The following is a 21,451-nucleotide window of genomic DNA, read 5'->3' on the forward strand; positions in this document are numbered from 1 at the left end:
CAGCTACTAAAATAGATATTGTAATTCCATGATTAAATATACATATGTTTAATATCTGCAGAAACCTCTTGCGGAACTTGATATATTTAGCACCATTGGTATTTTGTTTTGCAGGCACGTTCCGGCTGAAGTATGCTCCCAAATCAGACAGCCAGGACTCTGGGGACTAAGAACAAGGAACTCCTGTGACCCCTGTGCACATCAGCACCTTATGATCCTCCTGATGGAGGAGTCCCTTTCATTTAGGTAACTCTTTGACTCTTTGAACACACTTTGATGATTGGAGAATGAATGGTGGCCTGAGGCCACTTAACTCGACTGATGAAAGTCGAAGCATGGAGTCAGTTTGGAAGGAGATATTAACCCCAGTCCATCTGTACCATATGATTTTGATCATACCAAATACAAGAGATGGTCAGGTCTAAACCCTGAGGCCGAGGGTATACAGTGTTTTCGAATGGGAAATGATTTAGCTGTACAAAATCCACAGTTGAAAATATGATGCAATACTTCTCACACTACTTGGTACACACCTCAGCCTCACTTAGTCAATCGGTCAAACTCCACAGACCTACACCTTTCATAACAACTCATGCGGTATGCAAAGATGTCCTCTTAAGTCGCTCTGGAGATGAGTTGGATGTATCTGAGAGGATGCTGATGTGTGAATGTAAAGACTTACAGTGTAATATGACTGCCAAATAACGTACATTGACTTACTGACTACCAAATCCTTCTCCTCTGGGACAGAGCAGGTCTGTGAGAAACACAGAGGAAGAGAAGCGAGTGCTTTATTCTTCACATCATTCGCTGTGGGTACTTTGCCCTATACAGTGCAGGTATTAATGGTGAAAGAAATGGTGCGAGCATTCTTAGTTTCGATTTTAAGATGTGCCATTGATATTTGTGTTGTTTAACCATTTAGAAGTTGGAGCAGTCTAATTTTATAATCGTTGTCGAAATGTGTGTAGGTTTTAGTTGTATGTAAAAGGTTATGTATGTTTGATTTTATAATAGTTGGATTTGATGTGGTGAGGTGGTCTATGTAAGAGGATCCTTTTTGAAAAATATTTGATATTGAATGTCAGAGAATGTGTCCTTGAGTTGCCACCATGGTGTGGCATGTGAAAGCACTTTTATGAGATTGGCTGGTCCCAGTCCATTGGATGCGAGTGTGACATGAGGATCGTAGTCCTCAAGGATGGACAAGTTATTATCGTTTTTTTGTGTTGCACTGGAATGTTCCTAGCCAGGTCTGGAGGACACAATTCAGTCGTAAGGGACATTTTGTCAAAAATGATGTTTATGAAATGCTCGGGGCCATGACTGAATTCAAACTGAGTTGGTTTTGGGGTGTGGTTTGATGTGGGTGTCTTTTGTGTGTGTTCGCAGGTGGGAAGAGTTAGCCAAATTATTTCGCCAATTTGCTTCAGCCAGCTTGTCCACAACCTCTGCAAAGTTGATTTGACTTTAGATAGCCTATCTTCTGGGCTAGTTAGGGACCGTCAATAACTGACACAATGTAAATTAGACAATATTTTCACATTGCAGAACTTTTTATTTTCATTAAATGCTTTCAATATTTGCATATGAATTTCTACAATTTATAGTTGGTTTGATGTTTTAAGTCATTGAAATGTGGAGCTATTGAATTCTTACATATTGTCCCTTGTATATTGTGTAATTTACAGATGGTCCATAACTAGCCCCATAGGGATATCCAAAGTCAACCCAAATTTACCACAGGCATTACGATTGTGTTGCGTGCAGCTCCACTCTGAATTGATGATTATTTGTATGCAGTCAGCTGTGGGCACATGGGCAGGATTTAAACAAACCTTCATTTACATTGTGATGCAGTCACGACCACAACACTTACAAAACTCTGTTTTAGACAAGGCTGACTTTATGACCAATATTATCCTATTTACACTTCGTAGTAAATTTTGACAGTATAATAAATGTTTCTGACTCATTCTGATGCCACATATGCTGTTTTCTAAATGATACGTTTTTTTTAGGGGCTGTTGCTCTAAGACTTTAAGACTGACAAAATCAGGATCAGGTTGAAACAGGAAACAGATTTACAGTAGTTCTATTCTGCTGGATGTGATCTGGTCTGAGGACCAAAGATCAAGGAATTGTAGGGCCCAATCAAGGATCGTATCTGACAGTCTGTAGAGTATTGCATGCTGGAGAATGTATTTTTAAAAAGTGTCAAAGCTTTGTGGTCAAACCTTTTCACCACATCTTTACTGTCTAGTTCTCAGTGAGAACATTAGTGTAACAGTACGCCACATACAGAACTAGCATTTTTTTTAAATATATATTTTTTTGTTACATTGTGCCTAATGAATACACCCTGGTTCACGCTGCAAACATTGTGTAAACCAACGGTTTTCATTATCATTCAAATGAAAAAAAGAGTGATCTGATGATTGGAAATCATGTTTGTGCACTAAGCTACCCTGCATGGTACAAATATTTTTCTAAAGAAAATGTATGGACATAATAAAATGGCACCATATTTTTTTGATTCTGGAACTGGTTCACCTTACTTGGTTCCAATGAGGTTGTTGTCAAACATACATGACACCCCCCTGTCCAAAATACAAATCTAATTAGCTGGTATTATTTGAATGTAACAGCTATCTTCTTAGTCAATAGCTATGCATGTTGCTTGATCTCAAGTAAACATTTTGGGCATTAAAAAAGGAGTTTAAAACATTTGGTATTATTTTGAAGCAGATTTGAGCAAATCACTTGTTCATTTTTATGTACAATTTTTGTATTGTATGGTGTAGTGTGTTTTAAGAATTGTTTTATATACTGCCTCAAAAACATTGTAAAAGACATTAAAATGTTTTCGGTTTCCATCCTTTCATGGCAACATTTGTATGTTTCTCACTGATCAGTATTTATCTAATTCAAACGTCAGGATAGGGGTTCTAGATGGAAATACCTTTACATAGTTGTTTTATTCATAAAATACCAACAAATACAACAATAAAAGGCTGTGTAATATTGCTGTGAATATGAAGAATGAGAGCGGCAAACAGCAGAGCATGCAGAGGAACATTGGGCTGATAAAACTGTATCATTCCTCTGTTATTAAACCCTCAATCAAACTGATCATAGAATCATTCGTATTCATTACACACACATATAGCATATGGACATTTGTACAAGGAAGTAACATCACATTAAATAAAAACAGAAAGATTATCTGCCAAAAATGAAGATTAAAAAGGCATCTAACATTTAAAGAGTTCCAACAGTTGAGAGGATAGCGAGAAGGAAAAGCACAACAGTCAGCACACATTAGAAAAGGCATAAATAACCCTCTATTAAACTAATGGAATATTCTAAACGCGTGATGCCACCCTGGGATGAGTACTGTTCAGAGCCCTAGGGCAGGTCTAGGAGGGGGACGGATGGACAGTTGGTTGGTGGACAGACCCGGCCGTGATGCCCGCCCAGTCCAAAACAGCCACCAACCCCACTTCTGACATCAGCATTATCCCACATCAGTGACCCTTTCACACACGTGCAATTCGATCATCATGCTGTACATGGAGGCAAATTTCTTATAACAATCATCATAGCAGGTTTTCGGTAGCATTTCTTTCCTTTTTAACCAGGAATCCCTAACATCTCTTCTACGTGGAGAAGTTTACAACAAAGCGCGGGAAGATTTTTTATTTTTTTTAAAGGACCTTCATTTTTATTGAATTTTTTGAAAGGTGCAAAGTAAAATAATCTCAACCCACAACCCTTATCAAGTAGCTCAGAGCAACACAGGGGGAGGGGAACTGCTAAACTGAACGCACATTAACATGTTAGTCTTAAAAACTTGTGTTAATACAATGAAGCCTATAGTTGGCCTAGAATATTCAACCAAGTTGCTAAAGGGAAGACTAAAGAAAAAAGAACCACTCATTTAGTCACACCAGTTGAGACTATTGGCCTGAGTCACCAATTATAGGAGATTTGATGAAACATGTTCTTGTGGAAGTAGTTTGTCTGTCAAACTGGATTCAACGCTTTAACTAAACTGTTAGAAAATTCCTCAACAGCTGTTGTGATTGAAGCTTCATCCAAAATACTGAGCTCATTCAAGTTTAGCAAACACAACAAGTGGAAAATAAAATATAGAGATTTCTGTATAACTGAACTCAACCATGATGGACTCAAGCAGGGATTTAAGCTGTAAATGGTTTGAGTCGAACTCAACCTGAACTGGCAATCATCTCTGCTATACTAATCCATTCTATACACCAAACAACCCAAAGATAACTATTGAATCTCTTTTCCTAAACACATGGCTGGATGAACGGGGAGAGGTTTTGAGTAATGGATGAACGGGGAGAGGTTTTGAGTAATGGATGAACGGGGAGAGGTTTTGAGTAATGGATGAACGGGGAGAGGTTTTGAGTAATGGATGAACGGGGAGAGGTTTTGAGTAATGGATGAACGGGGAGAGGTTTTGAGTAATGGATGAACGGGGAGAGGTTTTGAGTAATGGATGAACGGGGAGAGGTTTTGAGTAATGGATGAACGGGGAGAGGTTTTGAGTAATGGGTAGTGGGCTGTATGAGTATGAGAAGGTGCAGGACATGGCTTTTAATATCTATAAGGGGCCCTTAAGGGCATGGGAGAAGAAGTCAGTCTGGTTCCCATTGTCTTGGCTAAGGTTTTAAGCAAGGGTTCGAGGGAAGGCAAGGGGGATCGGTCTGTATTTAGGAACGAAGGATCAAGGAGGGAGGAGGAGATATCATTGTCCGAGCTATGGTGCGGAGGTGGGAGGCTGTTACTGGGGGGTTATGGTTCCAAAGGTCTCCTGCGAGGCGTACACCATGTAGAGGAAGCCATCATCGTCCTTCTCGCGATCGTACACCTCAGCGATGGCTGCCGACACGGAGACCATGCTGTGGCCATTCACCAGCAGGAAGAAGGCCTGGTTGGAGTTCAGCTGGAGGCGCCTCCTAGTGAGGGCAAACATACAGAGTTTAGCACATCTTATCCTCACATAGACAAGAGAGTAGATAGTATATCTGTGTATCAGATCCTCACATTTATTTTTTATGATTTGTAAGATCAACTAAGTGAATTTGCTTTAGTGATTAAATGACTGATAAAGTGGTGTCAGTAAATACAGAGAAGAGAGGATGATGGAACATCCTGTACCTGATGATTTTGATCAGCTCACTCATATTGACATGGTCAGGAACCAGGAACTTGGTTTTATCTAGGATGGGCAGCTGCTTCTCTCCCTTGTATCTCTCGATGATGACCTGAAAGGGAGCAGAGGAAACGTCTTATTATAGAGCTCCCTGGACCCAAGCTACACCGTGCTTGGAGGAGTCACATTACAAAGACACAGCTAGTGTTGGTCACAGGGGGAGGGGATAATACCAAGATACAGCTAGTGTTGGTCACAGGGGGAGGGGATAATACCAAGACACAGCTAGTGTTAGTCACAGGGGAGGGGATAATACCAAGACACAGCTAGTGTTAGTCACAGGGGGAGGGGATAATACCAAGACACAGCTAGTGTTGGTCACAGGGGAGGGGATAATACCAAGACACAGCTAGTGTTGGTCACAGGGGGAGGGGATAATACCAAGACACAGCTAGTGTTAGTCACAGGGGAGGGGATAATACCAAGACATAGCTAGTGTTGGTCACAGGGGGAGGGGATAATACCAAGACACAGCTAGTGTTAGTCACAGGGGGGGGATAATACCAAGACACAGCTAGTGTTAGTCACAGGGGGAGGGGATAATACCAAGACACAGCTAGTGTTGGTCACAGGGGAGGGGATAATACCAAGACACAGCTAGTGTTGGTCACAGGGGAGGGGATAATACCAAGACACAGCTAGTGTTAGTCACAGGGGAGGGGATAATACCAAGACACAGCTAGTGTTGGTCACAGCGGGAGGGGATAATACCAAGACACAGCTAGTGTTGGTCACAGGGGGAGGGGATAATAACAAGACACAGCTAGTGTTGGTCACAGGGGGAGGGGCATTACTCAGCACTTTGTGACCCTGGAGAGACAAAGGAAAGGCTCAGGAAGCAGTCATGTAGTGTAACTGAGGCTCTGTTAGGCTCTCAGTGTGTGTGTGTGTACATCTGGGTGAAGGAGGGGAGAGAGGCAGCAGATGGAAGGTTAGAGCGATATTCAATTTGCTATGTGGTCTGCTTGGGTCCTGATACATGGCTAACACAGAGAAGGTTCCACACCCTTCTACCTATTCCTCTTGAGAATAACCGCTAGGGAGGATACCCTCAGGGTGTTGAGGGAAGCAAGGGTGGGTCTGTATTGAGGAATATTTTCTGTTCATGTATACATTAGGATTGTTGTGGCAATATATGTAATACTAACTGGGATCTTGTTGGGGTGCTGCTCTCGAATCAGTCTCACATCATCTACTCTCTGCTCTGTGGACACAAGGAAGAACAGGTGAGATGACAAATCAATGGGAAAATATATGGTAGCCTGTTATCTTAAACCTATGTTTACACAATACAATCTGTGCAGCAAACCACCAGGTGCTGAATAAACTCAGACCCTAAACGAAACAGCAAGTGAACATTATCGGCACTAATCCAGCCCACCTGAACTTTGCACCTCCATGACCATTTGTAAAAAGGACAAAAGGACTGTTTCCATGGCACCAGATAAGGCCTTGGGCCCCTTTGTTATCACTCAAACCCTGGTCTGGGTTAGTTCTGACAGACTGATAGAAGAAACAACAATAACACACATGCCTGGAAGGATGAACTGCCTGATCCCAATTACTCCAGTAAAATGTTCTTATTGTGGCCTTTCTATACAGAAATACACTAGCTCACTTTTCTCTTATGTAAATCCCCCCCAAACGTGCAGTTTAACAGGTTAAAAGCCTGGGCAGTTAGAGAAACAAGGAAGCTCTGGCTACCTTTGGGCTACAGTCAGTGTACCAATATGTTGCTCAACACTTGGAAATAAATATATCAGAAGGGAAATGAAAAGCTTGTTAACATCATCTCTATTTTCACAAACCCTTAAAAAAAAAAAAAGTTATTTTCAAAAGTGGCCACATTTCACGTCTGTAGCCTCAGCGCAGAGATCAAGCCTACTCATGACCCCAGAGCCACATACTTTGATATAACTGGTCAAATCTACACACTATGTGATGGTAAGTTAACTTTTTAGATTTCACTTTCCAACCCATAGATTTCACTTAGGTATAACCACAACAATATAATAATAACCAATGCAATAACTACATCCCCTGTTGTAACTACTGCAGTGTAAACTAGTAGCATGTTACAGCAACATTGTAACTGGTAAGATGTTTATGTTCTTTGAGTTTGGGACACTGCACGTGTTCAGCCAGTGCTCTCATTCTCACGTGGTGATATTGCGCAATTTTTGGGGAAACGTTAAGACTGGCGTTTGGTCTGGATTGTTTTGAAGACATTTGCCATGACGACAAATTGGCCAACTTCAAATTCAAAGAGCTAGGAAACCTTCGGAGCCAATGTAGACTCATCCAGGAAATGGCAACTAACCGATATTTTGGCTACATGACTTGTATCGCCAAAGAGCTTAACTGTCGCGAAGTAAACAAGGGGCCTTGCCTTATCTCAGACGAAAAAAAATGTATCGGATATAAAAGCCTATTTGCAGAAAGCGAAGATAACAGTCCAAATATGAATTGTCGTGTTATCTAGGCCTACATGATAAAGTCACAGAGGTTACAGACATTTGTTTTTGTCCCTTTACCCTAGGCCTTCCTTTCACCTACGCAATACGTCCCATCCCCCAATCACGCAGCGCACTTTCCTGCTTTTCGAGAAGAGTAATATCCGCTACTTGTTTTGCTTTTTACATCTCTGTCACAAACAAGCGGAGCACACGATAATATATTTAACGTTTCGCTGCCACACACTTACATTGTACAGAGACATACATTATATGCTACAGCATACAAACTAAACACAACAACACCATATTTGCCATCCGTCTGTTCGGGTTGCATAACATGAGCCAGATCAATTAGCCTATACAAATACAGCTACCACCTTTAATTATCACGAATTTGTCGCTGTGAAAAGGCCTATATTATATAATAGATACAATAAAGTATCTCCCATTTGTACTTAGACGGTTTATTGCCTTTGACTTCTGATCGAAGTTGAGCTGATTAACTATTCAGACACTGGGCCTTACTAGGGGAAATTGGAAAACCATCTGTTCTCCAAATAAAGGCTAATACTGAAATAAGCAGCCACTACATTTGATAAAATCGAAATAATATACACAATTAGATAACTTCAATGTTAAAACCTGCTGTACTAATAGGCTACATACCAAATGTCCTCCTTTGTTTGAACGTCTTCTCTGAAGGCATATTTCACGCAGGTCAAAGCGTTTTGTAAACGAGGCAAAAGATCCCTGTATGAATTGAAAATATATTTAAATGTAGGTGTTGTAAATTTTTGGGCGATCAAAGCCCAGTTTTTTTGTAATGATAAGAAGTTGAGTCCTTTGATGTTGTGCTATTCCTTCTTTGCTGATTGCTGCGGAGTCTATAGCGAAACAAACCAGTCAGCTGATATTTGACGTCACTGAGAGAGAGACCAATACCTACGCTCTGTATTTGCCGCTGGCTGCCCCACCACCACAGAAAGCACTGAGCTATCCGCCTAGCTCACCACCACAGAATGCACTGAGCTATCGGCCTAGCTCACCACCACAGAAAGCACTGAGCTATCCGCCTAGCTCACCACCACAGAATGCACTGAGCTATCAGCCTAGCTCACCACCACAGAAAGCACTGAGCTATCGGCCTAGCTCACCACCACAGAAAGCACTGAGCTATCCGCCTAGCTCACCACCACAGAATGCACTGAGCTATCAGCCTAGCTCACCACCACAGAAAGCACTGAGCTATCGGCCTAGCTCAGTGCATTCTGTGGTGGTGGGCCAGCCAGCGGAGACACATATTTCCCTCAGATTACACAAACCCACAAAGAATTTGAAAACCAATCCCATTTTGATCAACTCTACTGGGTGAAATACCACAGCAGCAAGCTGTGTTACCTGTTGCTACAAGAAAAGGGCTACCAGTGAAGAACAAACACCATGGGAAATAAACTATATTTATTTTCCCTTTTGTAACTATTTTCACATCATTACAACCCTTTCTATAGACATCATATGATGACATCTTTATGTTTTTGGAACTTTGTAAGTGTAATGTTAACTGTAGATTTTTTTATATATCCCCCTTTTTCTCTCCAATTTCCTGGAGAGAAACACAACCCAACCAAGCCGCACTGCTTCTTAACACAGTGCGCATCCAACCTTATTGTTTATTTCACTTTTGTTTATTTCACTTGCTTTGGCAATGTAAACACATGTTTATATGTGTGAGATTGAAGCTATAGGTTGCATACAGAACAACCCTACCAGCCCTTGCAGGTGCTGAAACTGGATAGATATAAACAATATGGCAAAAACTTCTTAGAGGCCCTAGGAGGTAGGGTTTATTTCTGGACTATATTCAGATACTCCACCGTTCTCCCTGAAGTATGAATTTGCTCAGAGACCCCCACATCTTCTGCCATTTTCTTACAGCAGTCCATTCCTTTAAATCCAGCAGGGGGAGTGAATGAGCTGGATACAGCAGGTTTAATAGTAGAGGACCAATACCACAGCCTGAATGGTATTAGTGGTAATAAGGTCTATGCTGTCAGAAAATACAGAAATAAAACGGATAACAAGGATCCCCTTTTCCAGTCCGCAATCTCAAACCCTTCTTCCTGTGCAGTTTACAATTGTTCTTGCAGAGCCCCACCTTTCTGGCAAAAAAAAATGATATGCATGTTTTGCATGTTATTTTGGCATTAATACATAGGGGTTGGTAATGTTCTCTATTTGCGTGATTGGCTCAGTGTTCTGTCACTCATGGGGACACTACGTCACCGCCAAATCTAAGGGTAGAGCTAGCTGCCATAGAGTTACATTAGAAGTGCCCATCTAAGAAGACTCAAGGTCATTGGCCACAGATAAAAATACATCTACAGCAGCTTTGATTGGACTGATCATGTCAACATCATACTTTCAAAATCTTAACTTGCAAGCAACAGTCATTGTCATGAATCAAGTCGACAAAATCTACTGGCTAATCCTTGTCATATGAAGAGAAATTATAGATAAAACGTATCGGTGCTCATCGGCCATAAACATTACACATCAAGTTGGAAATCACAAATTCAACAATGAGTGGTTTGGAATGACTCAGTGGCTAACAGCAAGCATTGCAAAGCAATCACTAGCCTCCTATTCAGATTTCGTGTGGTCCCAAGTATAGGTCTCTTTTCCAAGCTTTAAAGGATAAACATTGAACATTGGCCATGGTGTCAATCTAGCATGACTTCTGCCGTGCTCAAAACAACTGGAAACTGGGACTGAGCTATCAGCCTAGCTCAGTGCATTCTGTGGTGGTGGGCCAGCCACTGGGAAATCTGATTTCAGTGAGTTCAAGACAGACCTGGGTTTAAATGCATGTGTCACGTCGGTACGAATGATTCGGGAGACAGGAGCAGGAATGCGTAATATTTTTTTTGAATTATACCCAAATTACGGCGTGCAGTGTAAAGGCATGGGGACGAGGACGAAACAAACACTATACAAAACACAGGGTTGAAACCCAAAACAAAAGAGCGAGGAGTACCTCGAATAAATAACACAAGCGCACAATGATTAACACATGGGACGAGACCTGTAATCATCTGCGCAAACCACAATGGCACGAAAGCCAAAACACACAACACAGGTACTCACATGAACCAACGGACATTGTAACAATAATCGACAGGACAATGATAAACCAAGGGCACACTTACTAATCAATGGGAATAGGGGCCAGGTGTGCGTAATGAAAGTTTCGGAGGGATCCATGACAGCATGGGACTGGAATATTTAAATATTTGTGTTTTGAGTACATGCCAATTCTTTTCAAGTGTATTTCCAAAATAAATGTTCAAATATTCAACTAGGTTTATTGTCAAAGAAAAAATATCCAAACTTTGAAATGAGTGTGAAAGTAATTTAAAAATACCTTAAATAGTATTTAAACCCAGATCTGGTGTGGCGTATTACCCTGAAACAAGGGTCCCTTGTGACTCAGTTGGTAGAGCATGTTGTTTGTAATGCTAGGGTTGTGGGTTTGATTCCCATGGGGGACCAGTATGAAAATGTATATAAGTTGCTCTGGATAATACGTTTAGAAAAAAAATATTCAGTATAAATTACAAAATTACCATAGATGTTAATTACCAATATTACTGAAGATTCCAGTAACTTTGGTAAATTACCGGTAGCTTTTACAACCCTAATTTGCTTAATGACTGAAATGAAGGGGTGTCTTCATGGAACAATATTTTCATGATGAGTAACTATGACCACACTGTTACCATGTTATTAGCCTACTGCTTTATTCTGTGCTACAGATAATGTCATAAACATTCAGGACTTCTTGTATATGCGTGTCTTACAAATTGCACTGTGCACACATTTCATGGGGGTTCTATTGATAGTAGCACTGAAAGGTACACTACATGACCAAAAGTATGGTCTGCTCGTCAACAGTTGGTCCTCCACCAAACTTTACAGTTGGTACTATGCATTGGGGCAGGTGGCAATCTCCCGGAATCCACCAAATCCAGATTTGTCCGTCGGACTGCCAGATGGTGAAGCATGATTCATCACTCCAGAGAATGTGTTTCCACTGCTTCAGAGTTCAATGGCAACAAGATTTACACCACTCCAGTCAAAGCTTGGCAATGCGCATGGTGATATTAGGCTTGTGTGAGGCTGCTCGACCACGGAACCCAAACCCATTTCGTGAAGCTCACGACAGTTACCGTGCTGACGTTGCTTCCAGAGGCAGTTTGGAACTCGGTAGTGAGTGTTGCAACCCAGGATAGACGCTCTACACGCTTCAGCTCTTGGCTGTCCCGTTCTGTGAGCTTGTGTGGCCTACCACTTTGAGGCTGAGATGTTGTTGCTCCTAGATATTTTCATTTTACAATAACAGCACTTACAGTTTACCGGGGGCAGCTCTAGCAGGGCAGGAATTTGACGATAATGACTTGTTGGAAAGGTGGCGTCCTATGACAGTGCCACGTTGAAAATCATTGATCTCTTCAGTAAGGCCATTCTACCGCCAATGTTTGTCAATGGAGATTGCATGGCTGTGTGCTCGGTTTGATACACCTGTCAGCAACGGGTGTGGCTGCCGAATCCATTAATATGTGTATTTGAAAATGGGACCAAAGTTGATAGTGCAGCTTCTGTTCTTGAGCCGCAGGTGGCGCTCTCTGATAACCTCTGACTGCAGATTGAGATGTTTTGTGGAGCCAGTCGACAGTTTTATGACTACCATATCCTCTGAGCCAGGAGTGTAGCCTTCGGGTATTTTTTTATTTCTATATATTTTTTTATGTGTGGGGGGGTAGACCTACATTCGTACGTTTTTTAAAACTTGTGTCCAGCTCGCTAATAATGACCTATGACAGTCAGGGAGCATCGAAAAAAATAATAAGTATAGTAGTAGAGAAATAGTAGAGAACTATTATTTTACTACTATTATTTTACTCAAATTTGGACAGCGAGGACATAATAACACATTTTCAGTGCGGCACTCCGGCCCTCGCTGAAGACCAAATACATCCCCCGGGGCAAAATGTCTTGCGATTATTCATTTTACATTTATTTTACCAGGTAAGGTTGATTGATCTGGTGATTATTGCAAGGAAAGGGGTGAGACAGAGCTGACCTACTGTTACTAGGGATAGAATTCTTGAATTTGACCCTTTTTACACTGAAAAATTGATTGAGGACACATGTATAACTATGACCTGGGGAGTAGACCTATTGAAGGGGAGTGAGAGTAGCTTTCTCAAAAGTAGCTTTAAGTTGTAGGCCTACTTTTGATTACTGCAGACTGCAAAAAAAAAAGTGATTTGATGCATTGATTTGACTAATAGACATGTGTAAGTATGATTTTTGTTCAAAGAAAGAAAAAGGGTCTTTGTGCAATGGTGCTGTGCCTGCTATCACACAATGATAATGTTACTATGTTTTTGAAATAGGTTTGCAAAGGAACGGTATATTACTGGAAACTTTCTAAATTTACGAGTAAACTACTAGCATTTTGGTAACTTTCAAATTTTGTTTGGAGTTTTATCAGATGACATCTAGTGGCCTTTTTGGGTACTTCAGATTATCACAGGCATCTGTAATTATCTCTGGGCCTCTGAGTGACCTTATCATGTAAAAAACATGATTTAATCAAATAACAAATAACAAAATAGAATGACAAAGCTGTAAAACATTATCTTAAATATAAACTTAGTGAACACCAATATCCTTTATATATATATTTTACACACTTTTATTTATTTACTATGTCAATATGTCTTTGTTGTAAATGTTCTGGCACGAAACTGGTGGCAGCTGTGAAAAAAGTAAACAGTTGGAAGAGTTGCAGAGTTAATTGAAAATAATGACATTGTTGATTAGATGCTTTTTTCATAAATTAGGCTACTTTATCTTGAAACATATGGTCTATCTACTAGAAAATCATGGCAAACTCATGGACAAAATTAATACTATATATTAATACGTTTTTTAAAAAATTATTCAAGTATATATTACAAAATTACCATAGATGTTAATTACCAACATTACTGAAGATTCCAGTAACTTTGGTAAATTACCGGTAGCTTTACAACCCTAATTTGCAAACAGCAAACCCCTGTTTCAAATCAGTCTCCCTTGAATGAAATGAATCATTATAGGCCTTACCCAGTTCTTGCTCGCTAGCTGTTGCTAGTTTCTATATAAAGCAGCCTGAAGCTTGTTACTGGGTATGAGGATCACCCTGCCTGCCACTATCATCTTCTAGGTCACAGTAACAACCTAAATAATGCTCATCTAAATGGCCATCTATTCAATATCTAATAAACCCACTGCTCTTTGAAGTAATGAGTTTTTAAAGGCCCCGTTTAGTACAGAATGAGATTTGTCATGTGTTTTATATATATTTCCACAGGTTAGAATAATTCTGTGAAATTGTGAAAATTATGATAATGCCCTTTTAGTATAAGAGCTGTTTGAAAAGACTGCTTGAAATTTCTGCCTGTTTTGGTGGGATGGAGTTTTAGGCTGCCTGGTGAATCACCAGGCGGTTAATTAGTTTAAAAAAATCAATAACAAAAATAGTTCTTAACCTCTTTGCCAATAACAGTTTTCAGTTTTCCCCTTCCCACTCAGACCACTACCAGACAGTCCGAACAAAATTCTTGCTTGAGAAATGGTTGTTTACTAAGAAGCTATTTTTGTTTCTTTTTGACCATTATAATTAAAAACGATCACAGTAAGGTACTTGTTACCCAGAAATGATTTGATATTTATATTAAAACTGCTGCATTGGACCTTTGAACAATCTTCAGGGACCTAGTGTTTGATTGATAAAGGGGATGCGTAGTGTCATCAACAATGACCCTCAAGGCCTCTAAAATCATATAGCCCATTCTGTGCTGCTGGGTAGCTTAAGGCCGAGGCTAGTCATTCAGGTTGGGTTGCTATGGCAATATCCATGGAAACATCCTACATGTTCACTGAGAGTTGAAGGTAACACCCACTCTCATTGTTCAATCTCTGTAATGCATATGTATACCCACAGACAAGCTATTATAGAATGCTTTTATTAGTATATCAATCGATATATTAATTCATCCATCCATCCATCTATGGTTTTACTACATGGGGTAATTACTATGACAATAGTTCATAAATGCACCATCCATCCTTTAAACTAAATAGATTCATAACCTTGCTTGATTGAATTGATTATCATAGAATGAGATGTTGAATTAATTTACATTCGAAAAATCTGTGCATGACATATCAAAAGTGCTTTATTTCATCATAGATTATTTACAGATTGCAAGAGAACAGTGTTGAGGTCTTAGTAGTGATGTTGACTTACATTGTGGTGAAATTGGTATAAAATCAATACACAATATACAAGCTACAAGCATATGTTTTATATAGTGTAATACTTTAATTGCAAACACACACATGGAATTATGTATAATTATCTACATCCCTTGTACACTTGTATACCCCACATTCCTTTCCGGGGTAGTTTGTGCTCTGTTAAATTAGGGAAATAATTAGTATACGTTTATGTACACTTTCATGAGTGAGAGAAGAGTGTAGAATTGTTCACACTGGCTGGACTTACCGTCTTAGACAGCGTTAGGATCTCACTGGCTGGACTTACCGTCTTAGACAGCGTAAGGATCTCACTGGCTGGACTTACCGTCTTAGACAGCGTAAGGATCTCACTGGCTGGACTTACCGTCTTAGACAGCGTAAGGATCTCACTGGCTGGACTTACCGTCTTAGACAGCGTAAGGATCTCACTGGCTGGACTTACCGTCTTAGACAGCATTAGGATCTCACTGTCTGGACTTATCATCTTAGACAGCGTTAGGATCTCACTGACTGGACTTACCGTCTTAGACAGCGTTAGGATCTCACTGACTGGACTTACCGTCTTAGACAGCGTAAGGATCTCACTGTCTGGACTTACCGTCTTAGACAGCGTTAGGATCTCACTGTCTGGACTTACCGTCTTAGACAGCGTTAGGATCTCACTGTCTGGACTTACCGTCTTAGACAGCGTAAGGATCTCACTGATTGGACTTACCGTCTTAGACAGTGTAAGGATCTCACTGGCTGGACTTACCGTCTTAGACAGCATTAGGATCTCACTGACTGGATTGGAAAATGCAGTGACATCTTCAGGTTCAGAAGAACATTTGACACCATAGTATGATTTGACACCATAGTTCTTGCTAGCATTTATTGTTTACACATTTTATTTGGCTGCAACACAAACAAAACTGCTGTAATTCACAAACAATAAACAATGATTTAAAGGTTTGTTGCAGCCTGCAAACAACAATAAACTATGAGTGCACTCTACGTTCTGAACTGAAGGTCCGTAGGGCTCACTCCAAATGTGCTGCCTGATGAATAGGAAACTAAAAGCGTTGTGGGTGGACTAAAATTTCATCTTGTGCAGTGACTGAACTAAAAGCTGTTTAAATAATGGTGTGTGGGACCTGGTCACTGAGGTAGACAGTGACTTGTTGTCAGAGAGCTAAATTTACAACAACAAAATCACTAGTCTTCCACAGCGTCCAGGACCAAAGTGCACATTCTCCTGCAAGCATAGAGTAGGATAATGACAAATTATAAACATATCGTTATTCACCTGAACATTTTTTCCCATTTACAATCATAAAGCCAGGCTACTGCACAACATATTTATTCTTCAATATTCCATTTATATTTTACAATTGATCAAATAATTGAGATAGCGTGCAAGACCGATTACATGCTTAGACAAACCATAATCATTGGATTTGATATATTGATGTTATAAAGAGATTTGTGTTGGTACATAAACCTGTTTACAAACGTATAAAGCAAATAAACAAAGAAAAATAGTACATCTGTTGTGTACACACGGATCCCCCTCTGCAGCTGTAAATCATGTGGTAAAACCTGTAGCCTATATGCCCTTTCCACACACAGCACATATCACACACATCGAAATACACCCCCTTTCATTTCGAAAGGCTATCACCTGTCCTCATATCCCCAGCCTCTAAAAGTCCACTAAAATTGAAAGACACAGTTGATTTAAGGGACAAGCTCCCAGTTTTAATAAAAGAGAGAAAATGAATAAAAGTAAAAGTGCATCTATTGGTTTCCTAAAGCTCAGCCAATACAGGGAGGTATACTTGGGCTCAGAGAAGGGGGAGAAAAGAAAATGGAATTGTGAATAAAGGACACATTCAGAGAGCTATGTATTTTATGAGGCATTTTTCATTGATGCCAAAGACGATGGTGATACATTGAGTGATGATGTGTTATGAATCACAAATCAGATTATATCTTACCTTTCACACATCCTTTTGATGTGTGCTTTGCGTTAGCATAATCTCATGAATGAGGCCATTTCTATTTGTTTTGTTTGTGTGTGTGTGTGTGTGTGTGTGTGTACCTACACTACAAGGCTTTCAGAGTACACCGCACATCTCCTTGTGGCGGATGGAAAAGAAATAGGAAAGAAATGCATCATTTGCCAGAATTGTCCTTGTAGGATACTTAACACTGTTGATCCTAGCATTCTTGTGTTAATGCCAGGAATTCGGTCACGTCTGAGCGGCGTGATGTCACAAGAGATGATGAAGTACAGCACAGCATGAACAGGCCCGGGCATTCCATCAGGTAGCTAATGAAGTGACGAGTCCGTGGAAACGAGGGATTTTGGAGATAGTAGAGCAGAGGCTTCAGCAAGCTGTTGATCACTGTCTGTTCCTGTCTGTCTGTCCCTGGCTGGCTCCTCTACTTATCTGCATACGTACAGCATGGACGAGACTGGAATAGCAGCAACAAAGGCTCTGATTCTGAATCATTACAAGCAGACTTAGAGCATAAGGAGAGTGGTGCTGTCTACCGGGTAGGTACAGGTAGGTACGTGCACACACGCACGCAAGCAAGCACGTACACACACACACACACACGGACACATGCGCGCGCACACACACACACACACACACACACACACACACACACACACACACACACACACACACACACACACACACTGAGACCTTTTAGTGAGCTCAACAAAGGCTGGTGACATTTGAAGGGGATGAAATAACCCAGTGGATCTGGGAGTGCTTTGCATTTTTGCTCAGTGGAGAGGTATTACAGACCTCAATGCTTCTCGCTCACACTGGAAGGCTCTGGGACATTCAGCTCTGTCCTAGGTATATGGGGCCCAGAACCCTATCAAAGCTTACCAAACCCAAACCTGTTCAGCCTCATGCCAGTATTTAGTGTGCACTTGCCTACCACTTCTCACTACCACTCTGTTCTGAAACAACACCATGAACCTTGATGGGCACCAGTGAGTGTTTAGAACTGTAGATGGTAAAGCCAAACCTCAACATGACTTGTGATGACTCTACCACCTCCAAACACATGCCAATATTGTCATTGTAACAGCAGGCAGATGATTTTGATAGACTTTTTGAAATGGGGAAATACTATTTTCATGACGAATATAGACGATTTTTATAACATACTTTCTACATGTGTTTATTTTGGATTTCTCACTTACAATTACCCTATCAAAATCACCTGCCTGCTGTAACAATGAAGACCGACAAGTGCTTTGAGATGGTGGAGCCGTCACAAGTTAAAGTTACATTGCCCATTCATTTTATATAAGGATCTGCTTGGCTTAACACGCACAAAGAGAAGGCAACAATTGGGCAGCATTGTACTGGATAGGGCATTGAACGGAGAGTGACAGGCCAATGCTAGGCTCAGAAGGAAAGCTTCATTAGTGGCTTTAGGTCATCACTGACTTACCGAACAGAACAGAGAGGTGATGTATTACTTTCAGACTCACACTTTACAAGGGATATTAGCTCGCATTAACTATGGTTTTCCCCATTAAAAACTATATTGGATATAATGGGCATCGCTGTTCACATGAATACCACCGACTCTTACTCTGAGTGGCAGAACCTGTCTCTGCATGCACTTATACATTTACTCAAGATTCCCGGGAAAAGGGGAGGTGAAAATGCAGTTCTTTTATATCTCCACTCCACTGAAAATAATAGGCTTGGTATTGAATAGTGATGTATTATTAAAGCTAGTTCAATTATGCTCTCTAGCTGAGGATGGACGCCTTTCCTTCTTTACAATTAGAATGAGGAGACACAGTGTGCAGAATGGAGCTCCATGGCCAGCCAATGGGAGTGAAGCAGCATTACATTCTGCTCCTCTGCCAGTTGAATTAGGACCAATGTTCAATTATGGTGCCCCTGCCAGTCTCCTAAATATAATTAAGTGAAAAAAATACCTTTTAACAGACTATAATTCCCAATATTGGACAAATGCCCAAATGTAAACTCTATTATAATACCGTACAATAATTACATCATTGGCTATCATACATTTTTTGGTGGGGATAAAGATCTGATTGGGATTCTACAGCTACAGTTAAATGTAGATTTTGCTTCCTACATTGCGCAAATACATCTTTCTGTCTCTATAACTGTGAGCACAGACGTACAGAAGCAAACCATGCTGGGCAGCGGAACACAGATCATTTGTTTAATTGGCTTCTCACTCGGCTAATCTGATACCATGTTTTCTCTGGAGGCCAAGTGGCAAACACATAGAGCACGAGGACAAGTCTCAGAATAAAGATGGACCTTTGGCATTAAAACTCTTGCTGGTTTGATAAGCCTGCTACAGGTTAAATATAACTGAAGATGAACAGGTTTGTCCAGGAAAAAAATATGAATACAGTGTAATGGGAATAGAGCTTGCAGCTCGAATGTTGTACACTCATCCTTCCATTACATTTTGGTAAGCACCATGGTTGGAAAAAAAGTTGGGGGTACTGTAACGCAAAAACCTAATTCGAAAAAAAGTGTACAGTCATAGTCCTGTTCTACACTGTGCGAACAAATGATGATCCATGTAACCCGATAACTCTTCTGTGAGCCTATCCATAAACCTTAAGGTGGCCCACACCTTCCATGCCCTCAATTTATAATTCAATTATTGTCTCATCAAATGACTATGTTCTTTCAGAGAGCATGGTGCGTGCACCTTAAAAGGCTGTTCATTCACCCCTTAAATTCATTAGCTGAACATCTCTCCCAAGCCACTGACTGAACAGAGTTAAGCATGCTACTTAGAGGCACAGGGATGACTGCCTCCCTTTCTCTCCAGCCCTCCCCTCATTGATTCTGTGTTAGCAGGGCTAACTAGGATGGCCATTGGGGGATGTAAGCAGGGCCGGACGGGGCTACTGCACGGCACAGACATCTCCTGGGCCATTGGTCACGGGTTAAGACTATCATGTTAACTGCCATGTACTCCACTGCAGACAGAGGCTTGGGATGCACATTATCCATGGCCTGCAATTTACTTTAATTAGCTTGAATTGTGTGCATCTGCGTACAAGTGGAATCAACCAGGGCAAAATAGAGTGTTAAAGAAATAAATACCGTCACACTGCAACATCTGACACAAGTCAAAATGGTTTTAAAATACTAGATGGTACATCTTTATTCAATATTTATTTTGAATGAATACATCTACCCCCCCCCCCTCCCTCAACCCCCTTCTCTTGTAGGACAATTGACTTGCGGTAAGCCCCTACAAGCAACATCTATTTTGACTATAGAAGTTACACATGTAAATGGTACATGGCATAATTGCTATTGTTGTAAAAATGCTATGAGGAGAGTGAGGCTGCCAGGAAAGGCGGACAGACAGATCCACTGTAATTAGAGCCAGTAAGAGCATATGATTTGTGGTAATTGCCTTGACAAGGGGCTGAGCGTAGCTCCACTTAATTACCTGTGCTTGCTCTTTCCTAGGAGCCCTGTGGGAAATGGGCTTTCATTTTTCATTGCTGAAATTGGAAGGATGTGGGGGTGGGAAATGTGTTCTGCTCCCCTCTGCATCTGTCAAAGTGACAAAAAAATTCTCAAGTACAGTAAGCATGTGTCTTTACCGAAGCCTAGTGCACCATATTTCATATGATGACAGGCCATTTGCCTTTTAGATGCTGTACAGGTGCACCCTGCCTGCTTTGAGTATGGCATCCTCATCAGCAACGCAGAAAGCTAAGGACCCAATTCAATCAATCAGAGATAAAGGAAAACTGCATTTTGGGTTTACTCACAACATTTACTCTGTATTTTCATGTCAGAGGTGGTTTCAAGTCAATATCAAATGACAATATTGCTTTCTAACCAAGGCAGCAACAAAGAAGTGGCTGAAGGAGAAAAACACAGGCACCCAGGCAAAAGCTCAGAAGCATATAGCCTACTCTGGCTGGTGCCAAATCAATTCATCCAATTTTCTCTACACTGTAAGATGCCATGTACACGTCCTCATTCCAACTACTCTGGAATCGAATCAGCATTCCCACCATGCGTACAGTTCAATACAATAGAAAAACAGTACATATAAACTGGACACGTCAATCATGGCTTTAAAATGACATCAAGCACATTTAGCCAACCTGGATGAGCGGGTTACAACAGCTCGTTGCTTCTCCCACTAGACGCACTGCTGTCATCAACGCAGTTGTAGCCTATTTTCGTGGAAGTTTCACAAAATGATTGCTACTCTAAAAATGACAAAGGAAGCAGAGAGCTAGAATGGATAGACTGATAGAACACTGAACACTATTGTGTTCTGTCAGAGCCAATGGGTCAGCAGCATGTGATCATGGCTGTGATCACCACTCATGGGTAAAAGGATT

General features: G+C 40.8%; 2 protein-coding genes across 2 annotated transcripts in view; one reads left to right on the top strand and one right to left on the bottom strand.

Moving 5' to 3' along the window:
- Positions 1 to 4,090, top strand: part of zcchc14 (zinc finger, CCHC domain containing 14) — a 43,501-nt gene extending 39,411 nt beyond the window's left edge. The window contains 1 exon segment of the mRNA XM_029668300.2: positions 115 to 4,090. Coding sequence (XP_029524160.2) covers positions 115 to 170 — 56 coding nt within the window. The 3' untranslated portion in view covers positions 171 to 4,090.
- Positions 2,960 to 8,613, bottom strand: map1lc3b (microtubule-associated protein 1 light chain 3 beta). The gene is made up of 4 exons (XM_029668301.2): positions 8,365 to 8,613; positions 6,391 to 6,446; positions 5,188 to 5,294; positions 2,960 to 4,985 (listed from the first exon to the last, which is right to left on the bottom strand). Exons 1-4 carry the CDS (start codon positions 8,402 to 8,404, stop codon positions 4,811 to 4,813), a joined length of 378 nt encoding a protein of 125 aa, XP_029524161.1. The 5' UTR covers positions 8,405 to 8,613; the 3' UTR covers positions 2,960 to 4,810.
- Positions 8,614 to 21,451: the final 12,838 nt, after the last annotated feature.

This window comes from Oncorhynchus nerka, linkage group LG9a (genome assembly GCF_034236695.1).
Source record: "Oncorhynchus nerka isolate Pitt River linkage group LG9a, Oner_Uvic_2.0, whole genome shotgun sequence".
Classification (NCBI taxonomy): Eukaryota; Metazoa; Chordata; class Actinopteri; order Salmoniformes; family Salmonidae; genus Oncorhynchus; species Oncorhynchus nerka.